Raw genomic sequence first — 19969 nt, 5'->3', positions numbered from 1 at the left:
TCTATGTTAAGTGCATTAAAGTAGTTGCCTATGGAAGAGAAAAGAAACGAATTGCTGAAAGGAGAAAGAAAAGTAGAAAGGAAGAAACAGAGAGGGAGAAAGCCAGCAAGCAGGAAACTCTGACCAGTAATAAGCCTGGGCTTCCTTTGATCACAGTGCTTTGCACATGCTGTTCCATCTGCTAGAAACTATAATCATTCCCCATCCTCCCCCTGCTCACACACCCACCAGAATTACCTCCTATTTCCTTCAGATCTCAGTTCAGTCATCATGCTATCAGGAAAACCTTTCAATGACTTCTTGACAAGACCACATCCCACTATTATGATGGATCATAATACTTAACACTTTGGCACCAATTACAACTAAAATTACAGAATTTGAAAATTTTACATCAATTAGTATGATTCTATAACATCTGCTTTCTGCTAGTAGACCATAAGCTCAACTAGGGCAGGGATGGTATGATTTTCTTTTTTCTCAGTCCCTGACACAGTGGCTGGTATAGAGCAAGTGGCCAATTAATATTTGTAGGATAAGTGAATTAATAAAAGGATAAATGAATGAACTGAGAAGAATAAAGATAGCAAAAGACAAAGTGGAAGGACTGTGCAAGAAGCTTCACAGAAGGTCTTGAAAGTATTTGCCATTAAGAAGGAGGGAGTGTTTTTTTAAGCTTACCACACCTTTTCCAGGCCAAGTGCTATATATACATACATTAGCTCACTCACAGGCACTGTTATCTCTGTTTTAAAAATTAGTAAAAACAAAGTCTGCCTGCCCTCCATGTTTGTGCTTTTTTCTATGTATCATTGAGGATGTGAGGATTGAATGATGTAGGAAATGAGAATATTCACCATGAACACTGACTAGAAGAGAAGGGAAAGAAGAGAGAGAAAGCAAGTGTTTAGCAGAACTTACATGGGATACTGATTCACACAAAAAGCCATGGCCAGCAAAACAGTACTTTTGACCTAAAACCAAAAGTGATCTACTGGAAACAGCTCACCCTTGGGATGGAAAGTAAGAATAGGCCAAAATAATATTATGTACTGAAATTTTATTTATTTTTAATTTTTTAATGTTTGTTTATTTTTGAGAGAGATGGAACATAAGCAGAGGAGGGGCAGAGAGAGACAAGACACAGAATCCAAAGCAGGTTCCAGACTCTGAGCTCTCAGCACAGAGCCCAATGTGGGGCTCAAACTCATGAACCATGAGATCACTACCTGAGCTGAAGTCTAACGCTTAACCGACTGAGCCACCCAGGTGCCCCTATAATCCTGAAATTTTAAATCTAGATGCATGGGTCTCATGCTGAAGCCTTTAGGGACCAATATGGCTGACGGATATTAGACAACAGAAGTAGTGGGGAACTAGAGAATGAATACCGAGTGTGCGCCCCACTTGAAGGCATTCAAAAATCAATTCAAAATATTACACACGCACGCACACACACACACACACACACAAACTGTTTAAACCAAATGCAACAATTCAACTGGCAGAGTATAGGTCATGGGTGTCAAAGAGTTTGTGCCTCTGTGATTGCTCTAAATTCTAGAAAGGAGTTGACCATGTTAAAAAAAAAAAAAAGGTAACAAAAAACACCAGAAAAACCATGGTAATCAAAGTTTACAACAATCAAATGAGGTACATGAGTCTACACTTAGGATTTTTCTTCATCAATTAAGCTTAATTCAATAAACCAGTAAAAATTTATTGATTATTTATAGATGAAAAATAATGACCCAGGTGTCAAGGGTTACAAGATGGAATAAGTTACCATCTCTGTACTTCTCAGTTGAGATCAGTTTTAAGAATGGGCAATCACATGGTTACAAAGCAACCTTTCTCCTCTGCTTAGGAGAAAATCAGACGTCATAGTATCCATGATTTATATCTCACCTTCATGAACATTTAGTTTCAAAAAATCATAGTCCCGTAATGTCCCATGTCCTAAAATTGCCTCTTGCTTACCTATACAAAAATTCCAATTTCTTTAGTCCCGAGTGACAGGACAATAATTTGTGTTTGAATTCCAGTGCCCACTCAGGTCCTAATAAATTAATTTCAGGCCCTAATAAATTAATCAATTAATGTTCATTGAACCCAACACTGATGATTTTTAAATGTGTCCACAAATTATTTGATATGTCCCCCTTTAAAAAGTGAACCCTGATTCCCCTATCATTGAGTGTGGTCTGAATTAAGTGACTTCTAACAAATTGAATAGTAGAGGTGATGCCTTCCAAGATTAGAGTATTTTTTTTTTTTTAAAGAGGTGAAGTCAGATTTCACCCTAAAGCAGGGGTTCTTAACCCTGACATACGTTAAAATCACCTGACGAGCATTTAAAATACCCTGATCCCTGGCTATATCCAGGCCTATGAAATCAGAATTCTGGGGATGGGCCCTGTATTAGTCTGCTAAGGCTGTCATAACAAAGTATCAGAGGCTAGGTGGCTCATGATTATTTATTTATCCTCTATAATGTATTTTCTCATGATTCTGGAGGCTAGAAGTTATAGATCAAGGTGTCTGCAGGGTTGGTTTCTTCTGAGGCCTCTCTTCTTGGTTTGTAGAGTGTTTTTTTCCTCTTGGTTCCTTCACATGGTCTTATCTCTGAACCTGTACCCTAATCTCCTCTTCTTATAAGGACCCCTATTCTTAAAAGGATTAGGGTCTACCCTATGACCTCATTTGACCTCTTTAAAGAACCCATCTCTAAGTACAGTCACACTCTGTGGTACTAGGGATAGGATTTCAATATATGAATGGGGGGGGCACAATTCAGCCTGTGAAAGGACCAAAGAATCAGTGTTTTCTTTTAAAAAAGTTTTTTTTGATGTTTATTTATTTTTGAGAGACAGAACATGGGGGGGGGGGTGAGGGCAGAGAGAAAGAGAGAGAGAGAGAATCTGAAGCAGGCTCTGCACTGACAGCAGAGTCCTATGTGGGGCTCGAACCCATGAACAGTGAGATCATGACCTGAGCTGAAGTCAGTCGCTTAACCAATTGAGCCACCCAGGTGCCCCAAGAATCAGCATTTTCAATTCCTGCCCCAAGTGATTCCAATGTGCAGCTATATTTGAGTCAGTGCCCTATGCAGGATTCTCAACCTGGCTGAATTATATCACCTGGGTAGCTTAAAAAGAGTAAAAAACACCAATGGTTAGGCATCACCCTCAGAGATTTGAGTTTATCTGTGTGTGATGGGGTATTGTTAGTTTCCAGAAGCTCCCGCATGACTTAAATACGTAGTCAGCTTTGAACACCACCGTAAGACTAGATCTTAAAAGACATTAGAGCTTTCCCCCTGTTCTCTTGGATAACTTGTTCTAGGGGAAGTCAGCTACTATGTCATGAAGATACTCAAGCATCCCTAAGGAGATGTTCACATAGTGAGAAACTGAAACTTCCTACCAACAGTCAGTAAGGGGCTGAGGCCTTTTGCCAAGAGCCATGTGAGCCATGTTAGAAGTTAATCCTGGAGCTTAAGTAATGTTTTCAGATAAGCGCAGCCTTAACCAAAATCTAGGCTGCAATTTCCAGAACCAGAACCATCCTGCTAAGCACTCGTAAATTCCAAACCCACAGAAACTGTGTGAAATAATAAATGTTTATTGTTTTGAGTTGCCATGTTTTAGGGTAATTTATTAAGCAGAAATAGGTAACTCATATGCCCACTAAAACTATAATTCTATTATATACACATCTTAAGGATGTATACATACATCCTTACATTATGTTTAAAATATAGCTATTTTGGAGCCTGTCCCTTCTGCTTACATCCTTCCTCTCCTTCACTTCCCATTTTTGCTACCTCCAGAAGTCACCAATTTCCTTTTTTTCTGGGCGTTAAAAGGTCCTAAATAGAATATTAAAAAGTCCCTTTTGCCCCTAATGAACCCAAGAAAGAGATTCCTTAGGGGCAAATCATTATCTTCTTTCTGGAGTGACAGCTGTAGGAGGAGACATTTTAGATCACCTAAGACCTCATCATTCTATTCATAGATATCCACTTATTTCACTTATGTATCCATTTGTTCACCCAAGTGCATTTTATTTATAATCAGCAGCATCAACTTGGAAAATGAAGTAGAGCAATCAGAAACATGCCACCTAAACAGGTCTTTTGTGTATGTGGTAAGCCCATGAATGAACTATTTCTAAACTCATAACCAGACAGAGGACTTGAGCTTTGGTGATAGGTGTAATAGAAAACATTAGAATAAGCAAGAGCACATTCTGGGAGGTGTGAGATGATATACAAGTTACCTCAGATGTGAGTTTCACTTCTATAGTCTTTTCCCTGCTCAGTTATACTTCCCAGCAGCTTTAGACTAGAGGTCTAAAGACAATGTGTCTTTGTTTTACAGAACATTCTTTCATAGAGAGCTCCTAGCAGAGTCTGGTACAGGGAGGGGAGTGAGGAATTGCTGCTGCCAAAGGCACTATCAGAAACTGTACATGACTTTGTGCATGGAATCTACTTCCCTTTCCCTGGAGATTTTGGAAAGCAGTAAATAATGGCTCTGAACAACTAATACAAGAAAGAGGAAATGTTACGTTATGTCTTAGAAGTTTATCAACAAAAATCTTAAATAGAAAATAACATACATCAAAACCCTAGGAAAATCCTCTTTAATTTTTTCCTGTTCTATAATATAGCAGATTAGAAAAACGGTTTAAGGCATTTGATCCCTTTTGCCTAAAAAGCACTCCCACTGGTATGACTATCATCTTACTACATTTCCCATTGGGTGAAATGCAGATTTTACTATATCTAATTCTCACATTCATAAACTTTAAAATGGAGCTAATATTTATCTCTTAAGATTATGGAAGATAAAATGAAATAACTTATACTTAGGGAAATATAAAAAGTGCTTAATAAGTGATAACTGTCTTAGGTTGGAGTCCCAACATTTGACCCTGAGTCAAGGTCTTATAGGTTGAATTGTGTGCCTCCCAAAAAGATGATAAAATCCTAATCCCTAGTAGCTATGGATGTGACCTTATTTGGAAATTTCCAGGGGCTTTGCAGATGTAGTCAAATACAGATGAGGTCATTAGAGTGATCCCTTAATCCAATATGAGGGGAAGATGGCCGTGTGAAGACATAGACATAGGGAGAATGCTATGGGAGGATAGAAGCAGAGACTGGAGTTTTCACCCACAAGCTGAAGAATTTCTAGGACTTCTAGCTGTAACCAGAAGCATGGAATAGATTCTCCCTCAGTGCCCTAAAAAGGATCAGACTGTGCCAACACCTTTATTTCTAACTTTCAGCCTCTAGAACTGTGAGAGAATAGATTTCTGTTATGTCATACAACTTGTGGTACTTTGTTGTGGCAGCCCCAAGAAACTTACACACAAGGATTTGAGTGCAAGTGTTGTTGTTTCTAAGTAGGCTCCGTGCTCAGTGTGGAGCCCAACGCGGCGCTTGAATTCACCACCCTGAGAACAAGAGTTGGATGCTTAACCAACTAAGCCACATAGGCACCCCAACAAGTGGTTTATTTTAAAGAAGAGTCTAGTAACCATTGATAGAGGGATGGGGAAGTGAGACTGGGAAGAGGACAGTGAAAGAGTGGGCTGATGAGTAGGTTAGCTTTGCAAGTGGAGCTCATTCCTTTTGTGGATCTCTGGGAGGCAATGTGGAAGATGCCTCAGAATCATCCTACCTCTGAGGAACGAGGACATTGACATATTGATTAGTATAAATATTGGTGTTATCAGTTTTCGATGGCTGTTATGACAAACTGTCACAACTTTGGTGGTTGAAAACAACAGAAATTTATTTTATTTTAAAGATTTTGTTTTTAAGGTATCTCTACCCAACGTGGGGCCCAAACTCACAATCCTGAGATCAAGAGTTCCATGTTCTACTGACTGAGCCAGCCAAGCATTCATAGAAATTCACTCTCTCAGGGGCGCCTGGGTGGCGCAGTCGGTTAAGCGTCCGACTTCAGCCAGGTCACGATCTCACGGTCCGTGAGTTCGAGCCCCGCGTCGGGCTCTGGGCTGATGGCTCAGAGCCTGGAGCCTGTTTCGGATTCTGTGTCTCCCTCTCTCTCTGCCCCTCCCCCGTTCATGCTCTGTCTCTCTCTGTCCCAAAAATAAATAAAAAACGTTGAAAAAAAATGAAAAAAAAATAAAATAAATAAAATAAAAAAAAAGAAATTCACTCTCTCACAAGTCTATAGGTCAGATACCATTATCACTGGAATCAAGCTGTCAGCAGGCTGCACTCTCTATAGAGGAGCTAGGGGAGAATCTGTCCCCTTTCTGGTGGCTGGGGCATTTCTTGACTTGTGGCTACATCACTATAACCTCTGTAGTCACACTGCCTCCTCCTCTTTTGCCTGTGTGAAATCTCCCTCCTCCTATCATATACAGACACATGTGATTCCATTTAGGGCCTACTTGTATAGTGCAGGATAATCTACCCATCTCAAGATCCTTAATTACACCTTTGGCCATATAAGGTAATATTCACAGGTTTCAGGGATTAGGGCCTGATATCTTTGGAGGACATTTTTTAGCCTATCACGATTGTTATATTTATCCTTCAACTTCAATTTGTCACTGGTTGAAGGCTGCTCTCAGGGGTATTCCTTAGCACTTCTGGCTTGCTTCGCGGGGGTCGTGAAAGTCTTCAGATGAAAAGTTGCAAGTACTTTTAGAGGACTTTTTTCCTGCATATGTGTAATAAGTGCTGAGAGGATGTTGGTGGGATACCAACGACATCTGCTATTTCGTATTTTATTTTTTGGTATTATTTTGTCTTTTAACAATTTTAACTGCATAATTAATCATTAATTGGAATTAGGGTTATTAACTATTTTAACATAATTTCCTGATAGACCACAATATGAATTGTTTGCATTACCCATGTGACCTTGCTTAGAAAATATTACCCCATCTATCTGAACTTTGTCCTTTCTACAAGGGTCCATTTAAGTACACATTGTTCTGTCATTTCTTCCCAAGCTTTCTGTTCTCTTTTACCATCTACACAATCTCTTCTATTAATCTTTACTTGGTCATGCATAACTATCTTTCTCAACTACACAAATATTTTTCTCAACTACATTTTGACATTGATGAAGGTAGAGGCCATGACATATATATTTTCAAATTCCTGATGCCTGAATTTTGGAAATATACATTTTTTATAATCTGTCACCAATTAGTAATTTCTCATAAGGAAATATGACACATCTACTTTGAGCCTAGTATGTGCTTTTAGTTTCTTCAAGGTCTCTTGTTATATCTTAGATGAATTATCTAAGAACACCAGAAGCCTTATTGTTCCATGTCCATTTAGTGACATTTTTCAAATCAGTCTGTTTATAGAAAATGGCTAAGAAAGCCCTGGCTTGTGTCCCATGATCTCTGGAATATTGGGATTCTAGCTGTGGGTAAATGAATGAAATAGGGAATATTGGATGGCATAGGCACAAGTTAAAAAAAAAGTAGTTTGGTTTTGAACATGGTGATTTGAAGCTCTATGGTTACTATGTGGAGATGTCCATAAGGAGGTAGCTATAACACTGAAGCTTGGAAGGAGAGGTATGGACTGGACAAATGGTTTGGAAATCTTTTTGCAATATGTAGATGGATGAGATCACATTGAAAAGGCAAGTAGAATGAGAAGTAGAAAAGTGGACCAAGAGCAGAACCCTGAGAATCACTTACATTGAAGAGGCATGAGGAAGAAGGAATGGAGGTGGGACGAGAACCTGAGGAAGAGGCTGGTAGAGGAGCAAAGACCATTGACACATTGTGGTGTGAGGAAGGAGAAATATGTAGCATCAAAGACAGTGCTAAAAACAGTTAAGGGGCATCTGGGTGGCTCAGTCGGTTAAGCATCAGACTTCCGGTCAGGTCATGATCTCACAGCTTGTGAGTTTAAGCCTCCTGTCGGGCTCTGTGCCGATAGCTCAGTCTGGAGCCTGCTTCAGATTCTGTGTCTCCCTCTCTCTCTGCCCCTTCCCTGCTTGTGCTCTCTCAAAAATAAACATCAAAAAAAATTTTTTTTTAAAGGTTAAGAAAAGTAAAAAGAAGTGATATGGTTTATTGCACACTTAAAAAAGAAAAACAATTTGGAGGTTCTTGGTGACCCTAAGGAGAGCAGTTTCAGTGGAATGTTATGGGCAGACCCAGATGGGTTCTTTACAGACTGCTCAAAAGGGCTCACAGGAATCTAAGTACAATCCCTGTAAAACTAGTTTGAGGTAGCCCAGTGACCTCCCTTAGCCCAAGTGTCCAGTAAATCTCTGCAAGATCCAAGAGGATCTAGAACCCAAATTGAGTTCAGCAGTGGATTGAGCTAATGGTAAATGACACAAACCTGAAGATGACAGAGTTGAGAAACCATTAAGATTAAACTAGTAGGAATCATGTAAGCTTCCATTTTCAAGTTTGTGTAAAAATAATAGATTGCTCAAATTCCAGATGGGAGGGATTTAGCTTGGCAACAATTGCTTAAAAATGATCTAGGGATTCAAGTTGATTATAAACTTAAAATGGGTCAAGCATGTGATTTAATTCCTAAAAAAGCTAGCACAGACTTGGGCTGTAATAACAAAGGAGGAAGTGGAGACATCAGAATACCAGATTTTTGGAAGTAAGGACAAGCAGGGAAGGAGGAAAATGAAACTGTAATTAAATTAAAAGGAGATAGTCTGGGGCACCCAGGTGGCTCAGTCAGTTGAGCGTCTAACTCTTGATTTCGGCTCAGGTCACGATCCCAGGATCATACGAGCCCCACATCAGGCTCTGCGGTAGGTGGGGAGCCTGCTTGAAATTTTCTCTCTCCCTCTCCCCCACTTGTGCACTCTAACTCTCTAAAAAATATATATAAATAAAAAAGAGATAAGTCATTAGGAAAAAAATATGGTAGAGATTTGAATATGTTAATAGGTTGAGGGGAAGAATCTAGTAGAGGGGGAACCGAGAAAGAAGGGATAATTAGTGATACAGGAGTCTGATAAAGTTGGAAGAAGCTGGTTTTGTACCTAAATGGGGATGCCTCACTTTTGGAGAGACTGGTGGAAAGCTGGAAGGATGGGAGTGATCAGAAGACAAATTGCTATGTGTTTGGGAAGGAATTCAGGCACTTGGGAAGAGCATAGGCTAATGTTTTCAATTTGCTCGATGAAGTAATACTCCAGTGGGACAGGCTCTGCTGTTTCTGAGAGTGTGTGGGGAAGGAGAGAGCACAACAGGGAAAACTGGTGAACTTGGAAGGGAGGGAAAGAAGAATTCCAGATAGAATGGGATTCTTGGTCTCTGAAGTGAGATCCAGAAATTGGCAGGTTCTTCTGGCTCTTTAGCACCACCATTCAACAGGGAGCTCAGACTTCTGAGCCTCTCCTCGATTTTCCCACCTGCCTTCGGACTGCGGGGCCGGGACTTTGTTGAGATGTCGCTCATACTTTATTCCTTTAAAAAACAGACTGAAGTGGAATTCTTTAATTTATTCAGGGGGAAAAAAAAAGCCTTTGAGAGACAAACATTCTGAAAAACATATTCTTGCAATACATAAATCTTCCTGTTAGAATTAATGACTGTTGGAATTCAAAAGCAGACAGTAAAATTTACGCAAAGGTAAGAGTTGTAAAATATGGAAATGCAGAGTCTCACCGATATACCTCTTTATCAGACAAGGGGTGAAATGAAGGCAAGAAATATTTGAAGATAAAATATCAAGAATTCGAGACTTTTGAGTTCCGGAAGGTCATGAGACGTCATTCGCCATTCCACAAATACGCCCAGAGGGCCCGTTGAGGGACAGGAATTACCCAAAAGGAATAAGGCTTTTTCGGCGCCCAAGCCTTGACGGAGGAAAACCAACTGCATAAGTATCTATGACAGAAGGATGAGGTAAGCTACGTGATGGTGGCACAACGTGCAGTAAGGTGATTAATAAAAATCAAGCCCTTTCGTTCTGAAGGGTGGAGCCCGACTCCTCCAAGACCGTAAAGGAAATCGGACGAGAGGATAAGAATCACAGACCTTGCGAAGTTCCCCCGGGGCCACCCGCCTTCTGCCAGGGCGTCGCTCAGGGACACTACGCGTTCACGTGCGCTCTCGCCGGCGCGCCACCTACCCGGCGCCGCGAGAGGGCGCGCGGCTGAAGCTGGGTGCGGAAGTCCCGCCCCCATTTCCGGAGGCGGAGGATGGGGAGGAGCCAGCGGTAGCTTCCGCCTTGCGCAGTGTCGGGGTTTGGGCACGTGTGTTACTTTCTCGGGTTTTGTGGATTACCTTTATTCCCGGTGAAACTGCAGGGCCGGAACTCCCTTCATATTTAAGGATGAAGGCGGTGAGTGTCCTGAGAAGCCAGGTCTCCGCGGTTTAGGGTCCTTTTGGCTGACAATCTCTGCGTGATGTAGTTTTGGCGCGGGTTTTTGTTCTGTTGGGGGCGGTGGCCTAGATTCGGGGCTCCCTTCTGGTTCTGTGTGCTGTCCCGGCTCTTAGATCTGGTGCTTCCTTCATTGCCCACTGTGCGCGTGGTTGGCTTCAGGGGGCCGCGATGAGACAGGCACGGAGCCTTGTTTCTGTAGGGTGTCGGACATTAAAGGGTTCTTCGAGACTATCTTTCGAATCCCTTATTTTACGGTTGAGAAACAGGGTTCTGCTCTCAGTGAGTTTATAATGTGTGTTATGGGACTCGACATGAGTCCCATTTTTTCTCCTAAAGGGTAAGGAGTTAGGAAAGTAAGTGATTTGCCCCGGTTTTAGAGAAAATGAGGGCTGAGATTTGGATTTCTGAATGAGGGGTTACCAGCAAATGTTGGAATCCAAAGACCCGAATTCTGTTTTTTCCTTTTTAGTTTAGGGATCTTTGACAAGTCATATAATCTCAGCCTTAGCTTCTTAATCAGTAATTTGAAGGTAACATCAGTCACTCCTTAACTAGGCTTTTGAAGGGGATACGTATGTTGGAGAACTTTGCAAAGAGTAAACCGATCTATGAATGTCACTTATTTTAAAGATAACATTTTGCTGTGAGTATGCAATTTAAATTTCTGGGTGTGCAGTACTCCTGTTACTGTTTTCTAGAGAAGAAATAAAAAGCAGATCCCAAGCTTTCGGAAGTTGCTGAAAACTAGTAAAGTGAAACTTGAAAACAAGCTAAAAAATAAGCAATTTAAACAACAAAGCACTCTCAAGAAGTACCGAAAAGAACAGAGGAAACTAAGGCAAGCTGTAAAAGATGCTGTGTCTAAGAAACCGATTCCACTGGAAGACCCAAGGGAAAAACAACCAGGTAATTGTGAAAGCATTCATGTACTGTAGTTTCCATTGAGTTTTTCTTTTTTTTTAATTAAAAAAATTTTGTTTAATATTGGTTATATATTTTGGGAGAGAGAGAAAGAGAGCACAAACGGGGAAGAGGCAGAGAGCCGAGACAGTCTGAAGCAGGTTCCAGGCTCTGAGCTGTCAGCACAGAGCTGGTTGGGGGCCCAAACCTACTAGCTGTGAGATCTTGACCTGAGCCAAAGTCGGGTGCTCAACTGACCGAACCATTCAGGCACCCCACTATTGATTTTTTCTAAAATGTTCTTCATAGAGGCACCTGGGTGGCTCAGTTGGTTAGGCGACCGACTGCGGCTCAGGTCATGATCTCGCAGTTTGTAGGTTCAAGCCCTGCGTCGGGCTCTGTGCTGACAGCTCAGAGCCTGGAGCCTGCTTCGGATTCTGTGTCTCCCCTTTTGTCTACCCCTCCCCTGCTCACTCTCTGTCTCTCTCTGTGTTTCAATAATAAATGAACATTAAAAGGAAAAAAAAACCAAATAAAATGTTTTTCATGAAACAACATTGCTTTCTAGTAACCGCTGTTGTTTTCAGATCTTCCTAAGAGTAGGTAAGGATAGTGGTCCTATATACTTTATCAGTCCATTTGAGAAAACGTTTCAATATAGTATTCATTGTGAGAAGGAGATAGTCTCTGCTTTTAGTTTGTCTAGAAAGGAGATCAAGAAGACTTGGGAAAACAAGCAGATTAGCTGTGTAAATAAATGTTGGGGAGCATGCCAGTGCTGCCACTTTCCCATTCACTGGCAGTTAGCTAAGGTAAGAACATAGCTTTCTCTGGAGCATTCTTCACAGTGTTGCCAAAGTTCACTTAGTTTTCTAAACTTCTGACTTTCTTTTCATTTGGAAACTTGGAGTGAAATTGAGCTGTAACTGACAGGGTTATTCTTTTGTAAAATTATCCAAGAACTTCAAGTACTCAAAACAGGTAAGGAACATGGCCATTTTGAGTCAGACCAGTTGTTCTACAATGTTACTGGTACTTTCAGGGTATTCATATTTGAGTGTATCTGACTAGTCAGTCTTCCCATGTACATCTACATCTCATTCTCTTAATCCTGACCTATTTAGTTTGATCTTTTGGCTACATATTATTGTGATGTATAAAAGGTCATTGGGCTGGAAGTCAGGAAACTTGGGTTTCTCTCTCTCTCTTTTTTTTTTAAAGATTTTATTTTTAAGTAATCTCTATACCCAACGTAGGGCTTGAACTCAAAACCCCAAAATCAAGAGTCACATGCTCCCCTGACTGAGCCAGCCAGGTGCCCCTTGGGTTTTCTTAATTTTGTTACTAGGAAAGTGGCCTAAGTTAGTCACTTAATCTCCAGGTACTTCATCTGTTTAAAAAAAAAAAAAAAAAAAAAAAAAAAAAGCAATGGTTGAGTTAGATGCTTTTTAGGATCTCTTCTATCTAAATTTCAGTAGAATTTTAAAAATTTGTTAATAATTACATATAAAAAGCAAAATACTCATTTTTACATGTTGAGCATCTAAATGAAGTCTGTCAGGCAGTTGGGTATAAGAGTATAAGGTTCATGTGAAATATCTGGGCTAGAGAGAATAGCTTTGGCAGTTATCTGCATATAGATGGTAATTGAAGACTGCGAAGACTGTGGAGACTGAGAACAAGAAAACCAAGAAAGAATTTTAAGGAACCCCAGCATTTAAGAAATGGGTGGAGGGGAGGGGTGCCTGGCTGGCTCAGTTGGTTACGCATCTGCTCAGGTCATGATGTCATGGTTTGGGAGTTGGAGCCTCCTGTCGGGCTCTGTGCTGACAGCGTGGAGCCTGGAGCCTGCTTCAGATTGTGTGTCTCCCTCTCTCTTTGCCCCTCCCATGCTCACACTCCATCTCTCTCTCTCAAAAATAAATAAACATTAAAAAGAGAAAGAAATGGGTGGAGGAATATGTAATGGGATTTGAGGAGGAGCCAGAGAATTAGGAAGAAAACCAGAACTGTCTAGTGTCTTAGAAATCAGAAGAAGAGTGTTTCAAGAAAGAAGGAAGGTCTTTATGTCCACATCAAATACTCTACAAAATAGTTAATGTTGAAAAACAAGGTGAAAAGTAATGTGTATTGATGTTTTCACTTAATTGTAATTATAGGCTATCACCACATGTATGAGATGCTTATACCATTTGAATAAAAAGGAGAAAAGTATATATTTATAAACTCATATTCACTATCACAGAATAAGATTTTAAGAAAATAAGTGGATTTTCCTTTGACCAATAGTCTTCCTGTTAGGAATCAATCTATGATTATATTTGAAAAAAATTGCCAAGAATGTATTTCCAAGCATGCTCATTGCAACATTATTAGTAACAGCAAACAAAGAAATAAAAATGCCCCCATGATCAAAAATTGAAAATAAAATGTTCTCCCACAGGGAATTGTTAAATGACGTAGATGTTGTTTACCTATGGTGAAATACTATACAGGTGTTAAGACAGTTTTATCTGTATGATCCACATAATCTACGTAACGAAGTAAAATTGACAAATTGCCCACTGGACCATGACTTCACCCATCTTAAAATGCTGATATAAAGAAGTTAACAGATTAGAGAATTTGAAGGGTAATGGGGAGAGGGCTTCAATGACAGAATAAGGCAGGAGAAAGCAAGAAGGTGTGGGATGTGGCCTGTGGAGGGGGTGACTGAAGTGGAATGGAAATGAAAGTCATTGGGAATCAGAAGGAGGGAAACGGCTAAATCACTGGTTCTCCCATGCTCTGAAAGACATTGCAGAATGTGTGGAGGCATTTTAATTTTTGGTTATTACAGTGACCTGGGAAGGCTCCTGGCATTTAGATTTCAGGGATTGGAGATGCTAGGATTTTGCCTAGCTCAGGACTGTAAAACAAAGAACTGTCCTGCCCACTGTGTCATTAGTGCTTCCATTTAGAAACACTGGGCAGGGGCGCCTGGGTGGCGCAGTCGGTTGAGCGTCCGGCTTCAGCCAGGTCACGATCTCGCGGACCGTGAGTTCGAGCCCCGCGTCGGGCTCTGGGCTGATGGCTCAGAGCCTGGAGCCTGTTTCCAATTCTGTGTCTCCCTCTCGCTCTGCCCCTCCCCCGTTCATGCTCTGTCTCTCTCTGTCCCAAAAATAAATAAACGTTGGAAAAAAAAAAAATTAAAAAAAAAAAAAAAAAGAAACACTGGGCAAAGGTATTAGAAAAGCCTAAACTTTTCCTCTTGTTGACACAAAAACACAGAGTTCTGTGCTTCTAATAGTTGTTTCTGATTTTGTTGTATTGGAACAGGTAAAAGGATTGAGAGGGAAGAGGAGGAAGAAGAGGAAGCCCTTCCTTTAGATATGATGGATGAAGATGACTTACAGTTAATGAGAGACTTAGGACAAAGAGCATCTTTTCTAACAAGAGATCTTTCTTCTAGGTAATACTTCATTTAGATTATAATCATTCATGTCCTTTCAGTGTTAAAAACTTGGTTCTGGGGGCGCCTGGGTGGCGCAGTCGGTTAAGCGTCCGACTTCAGCCAGGTCACGATCTCGCGGTCTGTGAGTTCGAGCCCCGCGTCGGGCTCTGGGCTGATGGCTCGGAGCCTGGAGCCTGTTTCCGATTCTGTGTCTCCCTCTCTCTCTGCCCCTCCCCCGTTCATGCTCTGTCTCTCTCTGTCCCAAAAATAAATAAAAAACGTTGAAAAAAAAATTAAAAAAAAAAAAAAACTTGGTTCTGGATTTTACGTAGGTGTTTAGTACAAGATGTTCAGCTCAGAGCACAGTATTTGCAAAGAGTAAACCTTGTGGCTTGGTTTATTTCCTAAATTAAGAAAGTTCATGAATAAAACAAACTGGCCTTATTTAGTGTATATCTTTATTTCTTTTTAGTCTGGATAGTGAAGTAGAGCGCACTGGGGAAGAATGCAGCTCTGTGTTTGGGGAATTGGCAGAACAGTCCTGAGTTCTTAATCCTTGTTGCCCTGTTAGGTAGGTTATTCCCATTTTATGTTATGTAAATGTTATTCCCATTTACAGAGGAAACTGATGCTTCCTGCAATCATAAGCAGTGGATCTGAAATTTAAACTTAGATCTTTCTAACTCTTCTAAGTCCATGTTATGGTCTGAAGGTTTTTGGGAAAGTAAAATAGCACGATACCACCCTTGGCTCTGTGGAATAGTCTTCAAAAAGAATCTGCTATAACCCACTCGTTTGCATCTGAAGGAAAAAATTAGATCCAGTCATAGTTTGAGTCTCTGTGGTACGGTACTATACTATACAATAGTACTATGCTATACAATACAGTACTATACAGTTCATTTATTCATTTTTTATTTGAGTGCCTGCTGTGTGCCTGGTCTAGGTGCTAATATCTGTATACCTCTTGGAGGTTTGGCTAGCAGTGTATTTTCTGTACTTCTCTACTGGTCTCTAGGTTCCATTTGTACATTAAAGCTGGAATTTTCTTTTCTTTTTTCCCTGCAGTGAACCTGTTCATGTCAAGAAACGAAAGCATGAGCGTATTATAGAAAAATATGAAAAAATACCAAGAACTCTGCAAACTGCACCGGAGAAGGAACTGATTCACTTGCTTCCTATCAAGGATAAAAGTGGTATAATCCCACAGACCAGGGAGAAGCCAGGTGAATCTGATTAGCCGGTAGATTAGTAAAACTTATAGCTGCTTACTAATATTAACACAATTTTTTTTTCAAGATTTAATTTTCTTTTTACTTTCACCCATACCTACAAAATAGGGGTAGCTGCAATTAGTCACAGAGCAAGCTTGAGGATTTTAGCCAGAAATACAGATGATTATCTCAGATGATGTCTGTTGTACCATGAGTATAGCTGAAGCTACTATATTGAGGTGATTTTCTTTTCAGAGTTTTTTTCACCAAATACTATTGTTTCTAAAATTAGAGCACATAATAGTCATCCTTTTTTAGCCTTTTTTTTTTACCTGTATCTTTTTTTCTTATGAAATAAAACATAGGAAAGTCTAGAAATCAAAGTTGCAAAGTCATGTGGTTTATCACAAAAACACGCCCATATAACTACCATCCAGGCAAGAAATAAATGCTGCCAGCACCCAGAAACTTTCTTTGTGCTCCCTTAAATCACTAGTTGTTCCCTCCTCACGAAAGTAACTACTTTCCAGAGTTTTATGGTAATCTCTTTCCTTTGTAGTTTTATCGCTGAAGTAAATTGTCACATTTTTAATGCATGTATTTTCCATGTAGTTACTGACAATAACCAAGATGAAGAGGATGAAGAAGAGATGGAACTTGAGGAAGGTAATGATGTGTCTTTATAATTACTAAATTGTTAATTGAGAATTACAGTTTTTTGCTTAATAGTAAATATGACTCAATTTTAGAAAAAGTCTGGAACTGTGCATTTTAGAGTACTGGTCATTTCAAAGTCATTTTGAGCATTTTCCCACTTGTTGAAAGTCTCACCTTGTGGAATTTGATTCTTTGTTGCTCTTTATTGTGGAAAATTTTATGCAGTTATGTTTGTAATGTCTAGGCATACATGAAGAGTCTCATAAGTGATTACTGTTTGAATCCTTTTTAATTTCAAGTGAAAGACCTGCCTATAAATAATTATGAACTTTTAGCTTTAAATTAGAAATGATTCTGTGGTATGAAACCATTTCACTTCTTTATTAGAGCAATTATCCTTATATATGTCGGCTTTAGGCCTTTGAATGTGGGTTTCTAACAGCTAAGACCATTGCAATCAAAGTTAAACTGAAAGAACATATTTTATTGTTTGAAATTCTCTGTTTAGAATTTGTGATAGAACAAGCTGGTTAAATTTTACCTTTGCTTAGCAAACCTCACGTATAGTGTAAAGGAGATAACAGGTCAACTGTTTAACTGTTTTCAGTCACTCTTCCTAGGGTTACAGATTATGCTTGTGTGTTTGCTCAATCTAGTTCCCTAGGAATTTCTTTTCTAAAAGTGGACATATTTTCTGTAGTGCAGAGGACTGTATAGAGTTGAAAACAAGGCTGTACTTTTCTAAATTTTATTTTTTTTAATTAATATTTTCTTTAGAGAGAGTACAAGCATGGGAGAGGGACAGAGGGAGAGAGAAAGAGAATCTTAAGCAGGCTCCATGCTCAGTGCAGAGTGCAACATGGGGCTTGATCCCATGACCCTGGAATCATGGCCTGAGCTGAAATCAAGGGTTGGATGCCCAACTGACTGAGCCACCCAGGCGCCCTTCTGTACTTTTTTGAAAACTAAATCAGATTTCTTTTTCCTTTAATTAATAGGAATTATGCATAATAGTTAAGAATATGGGCTCTCATGGGGCGCCTGGGTGGCTCAGTCAGTTAGGGTCTGACTTCAGTCCAGGTCACGATCTCACAGCTCTGTGCTGACAGCTTGGAGCCTGCTTCATATTCTTTGTCTCCATCTCTCTCTCTCTCTCTCTTTCTCTCTTTCTCTTTCTCTCCCCCCCCCCCCCCACTCACTCATGCTCTATCTGTCCTTCAAAAAAAAAAAAAAAAATGGGGCGGTTGGGTGGCTCTGTTGGTTGAGCATCCGATTTTGGCTCAGGTCATGATCTCACGATTCATGGGTTCGAGCCCTGCATCAGGCTTTGTGCTGACACCTCAGAGCCTGGAGCCTTCCTTCTTCAGATTCTGTGTCTCCCTCTCTCTCTGCCTTTCCCCTGATCGTGCTCTCTCTCTCAAAAACAAATAAACATAAAAAAAAATAATAAATTAAAAAAAAAAAGAATATGGGCTCTCTAGTCAGACCACCGGGTTTGAATTCCATTTCTGCCAGGTTTATGAGTATAAGCAAATTACTGTCCCTTTGCCTCATTTTCTGTGTACAGAATGGGTATGATGATTGTACCTGCCTCATAAACTTTTTTTAAAGTTTATTTATTTATTTTGAGAGAGAGCGTATGTGGATAAGGGGCAGAGAGAGAGGGAGAGAGAGAGAGAGTTCCAGGCAGTCTCTGCAGTGCAGAGCCAGACACGAAGCTTAAACTCACAAACCATGAGATCATGACCTGAGCCGAAACCAAGAGTTGGTTGCTTAACTGACTGAGCCACCCAGGCGCCCCGCCTCATAGTATTTTTGAGAGGATATGTAGTAATCTTGGCCCATGGCAAGTGTCCAATAAAAGTTATCATTATTATTGTCTATTACTATAAGAAAATTACTCTGTTGATGAACTTTCTTGGGTACTTGTAAATAAATGTTTAAGAGGGAAGCCTAATTTGTTTCAGAGATCATTGAAGATCCCATTCGAGAACTGACATTAGAAGAACATTTAATTGAGAGAAGGAAGAAACTACAGGAGAAGAAAATGCATATTGCAGCCTTGGCGTCTGCCATATTATCAGACCCAGAAAGTAATGTAAGTAGTGTTCATTTCTTTGGGCTTTTCATGTTAGATATGTTGTAAATATCTAATATCTTAAGATCCCTTTATTACCTGTAAGCACACACAAGAAGGGAAAGCATTAAAACACCGTGACTGCTGTGGTGCCTGCTTGGCTCAGTCAGTTAAGCATCTGACTTTGGCTCAGGACATGATCTCACGGTCTGTGCCGACAGCTCAGAGCCTGGAGCCTGCTTCAGATTCTGTGTTTCCCTCTCTTTCTGCCCCTGCCTCGCTCATGATTTGTCTCATTGTCTGTGTCTCTCAAAAATAAACATAAAAACAAAAAACACCACGGGGACTGAGGTGTAGAATAAGAGTAGGCAGAACTTTAGACTAATCCTACATCTGAACCTAATTTTTTTTGTAATCTTAGAAAAGCCACAAACTCTCTGAGTCTTATTTTCCTCCTCTCTAAATGAAGATATGGGGCTTAATATTGTAACTCTTAAAGTGGTACGTGTAAAAATTAATTGGATGAGGGAGAAGGAACCTACTTGCATATTTGTTTGACTGATTGGTAGAACTTGTAATAAGGAACATGCCTCACAAAAGTCAGGGAGATTAGTTCAGGAGTACTTGAAGTGGAAAATATTTTAGGTGAAATAGACCAGAGAGTTACAATGAATTATCAGTGGGCCATGGGAACAGTGGTGACGATGGTCATAGTTATAACATATGGACTCAAGAAACCTTGAGTACTGTTAGACTTTGGGTAAATCCTTTTACCCAAGACTTGTTTTCTTCATCTCTAAAAAGAAGATGGTACCTATTTTAAAACTTTGTTGTGAGGATGAAATAATCAAATATACGTGAAGTCATGTAAAGTGGTACTATTATTCCTGTTATATTGGAGTCCCCAGCATCCTACTGTGAATTTGTTTATTGAACAATAAAGTAGATTATTTCCATTTGTAGCAAAAAATCTTCCATCTGGTTACATTTTGGAGTAGTACTTGTTTTTCTTTAAAAAAGTTGGGGGAAGACCTGGAGCAGAAACGGGGATGGAAATTTGGAATATTTCTCACCTGCATGCTCTCATTTCATCATTATAAAACCATAAAGACAAGAACTGTTGATCTTATTTTACAGCTGAAAAATTGCATCTTAAAAAATTCAAGTGATTTGTTACAATTTTAAGAGGTGCTGGATTGGAACCTGGGTCTTCCAGGTCTGGAGCCCCACACTCACACAAGTTAGGGATAGCAAATAGGTAGTAGCATATGTATCCTACTCCCTGCTGTGGCAGTCATTGCTAACCAAAC

The 19969-nt window shown here is 40.0% G+C and overlaps 1 protein-coding gene across 1 annotated transcript in view; it reads left to right on the top strand.

Moving 5' to 3' along the window:
- Window positions 1-10212: 10212 nt before the first annotated feature.
- Window positions 10213-19969, top strand: part of NOC3L (NOC3 like DNA replication regulator) — a 30092-nt gene continuing 20335 nt past the window's right edge. The window contains exons 1-6 of the mRNA XM_040485909.1: window positions 10213-10336; window positions 11077-11284; window positions 14597-14729; window positions 15780-15937; window positions 16538-16591; window positions 18550-18680. Of these exons, the coding sequence (XP_040341843.1) occupies window positions 10328-10336; window positions 11077-11284; window positions 14597-14729; window positions 15780-15937; window positions 16538-16591; window positions 18550-18680 (693 nt within the window). The 5' untranslated portion in view covers window positions 10213-10327. The remainder of the gene's footprint in view (window positions 10337-11076; window positions 11285-14596; window positions 14730-15779; window positions 15938-16537; window positions 16592-18549; window positions 18681-19969) is intronic.

Source organism: Herpailurus yagouaroundi, unplaced genomic scaffold, assembly GCF_014898765.1.
Source record: "Herpailurus yagouaroundi ecotype Mexico unplaced genomic scaffold, PumYag 163, whole genome shotgun sequence".
NCBI classification, from domain to species: Eukaryota; Metazoa; Chordata; class Mammalia; order Carnivora; family Felidae; genus Herpailurus; species Herpailurus yagouaroundi.
This window is presented reverse-complemented; position numbering and strand designations above follow the sequence as displayed.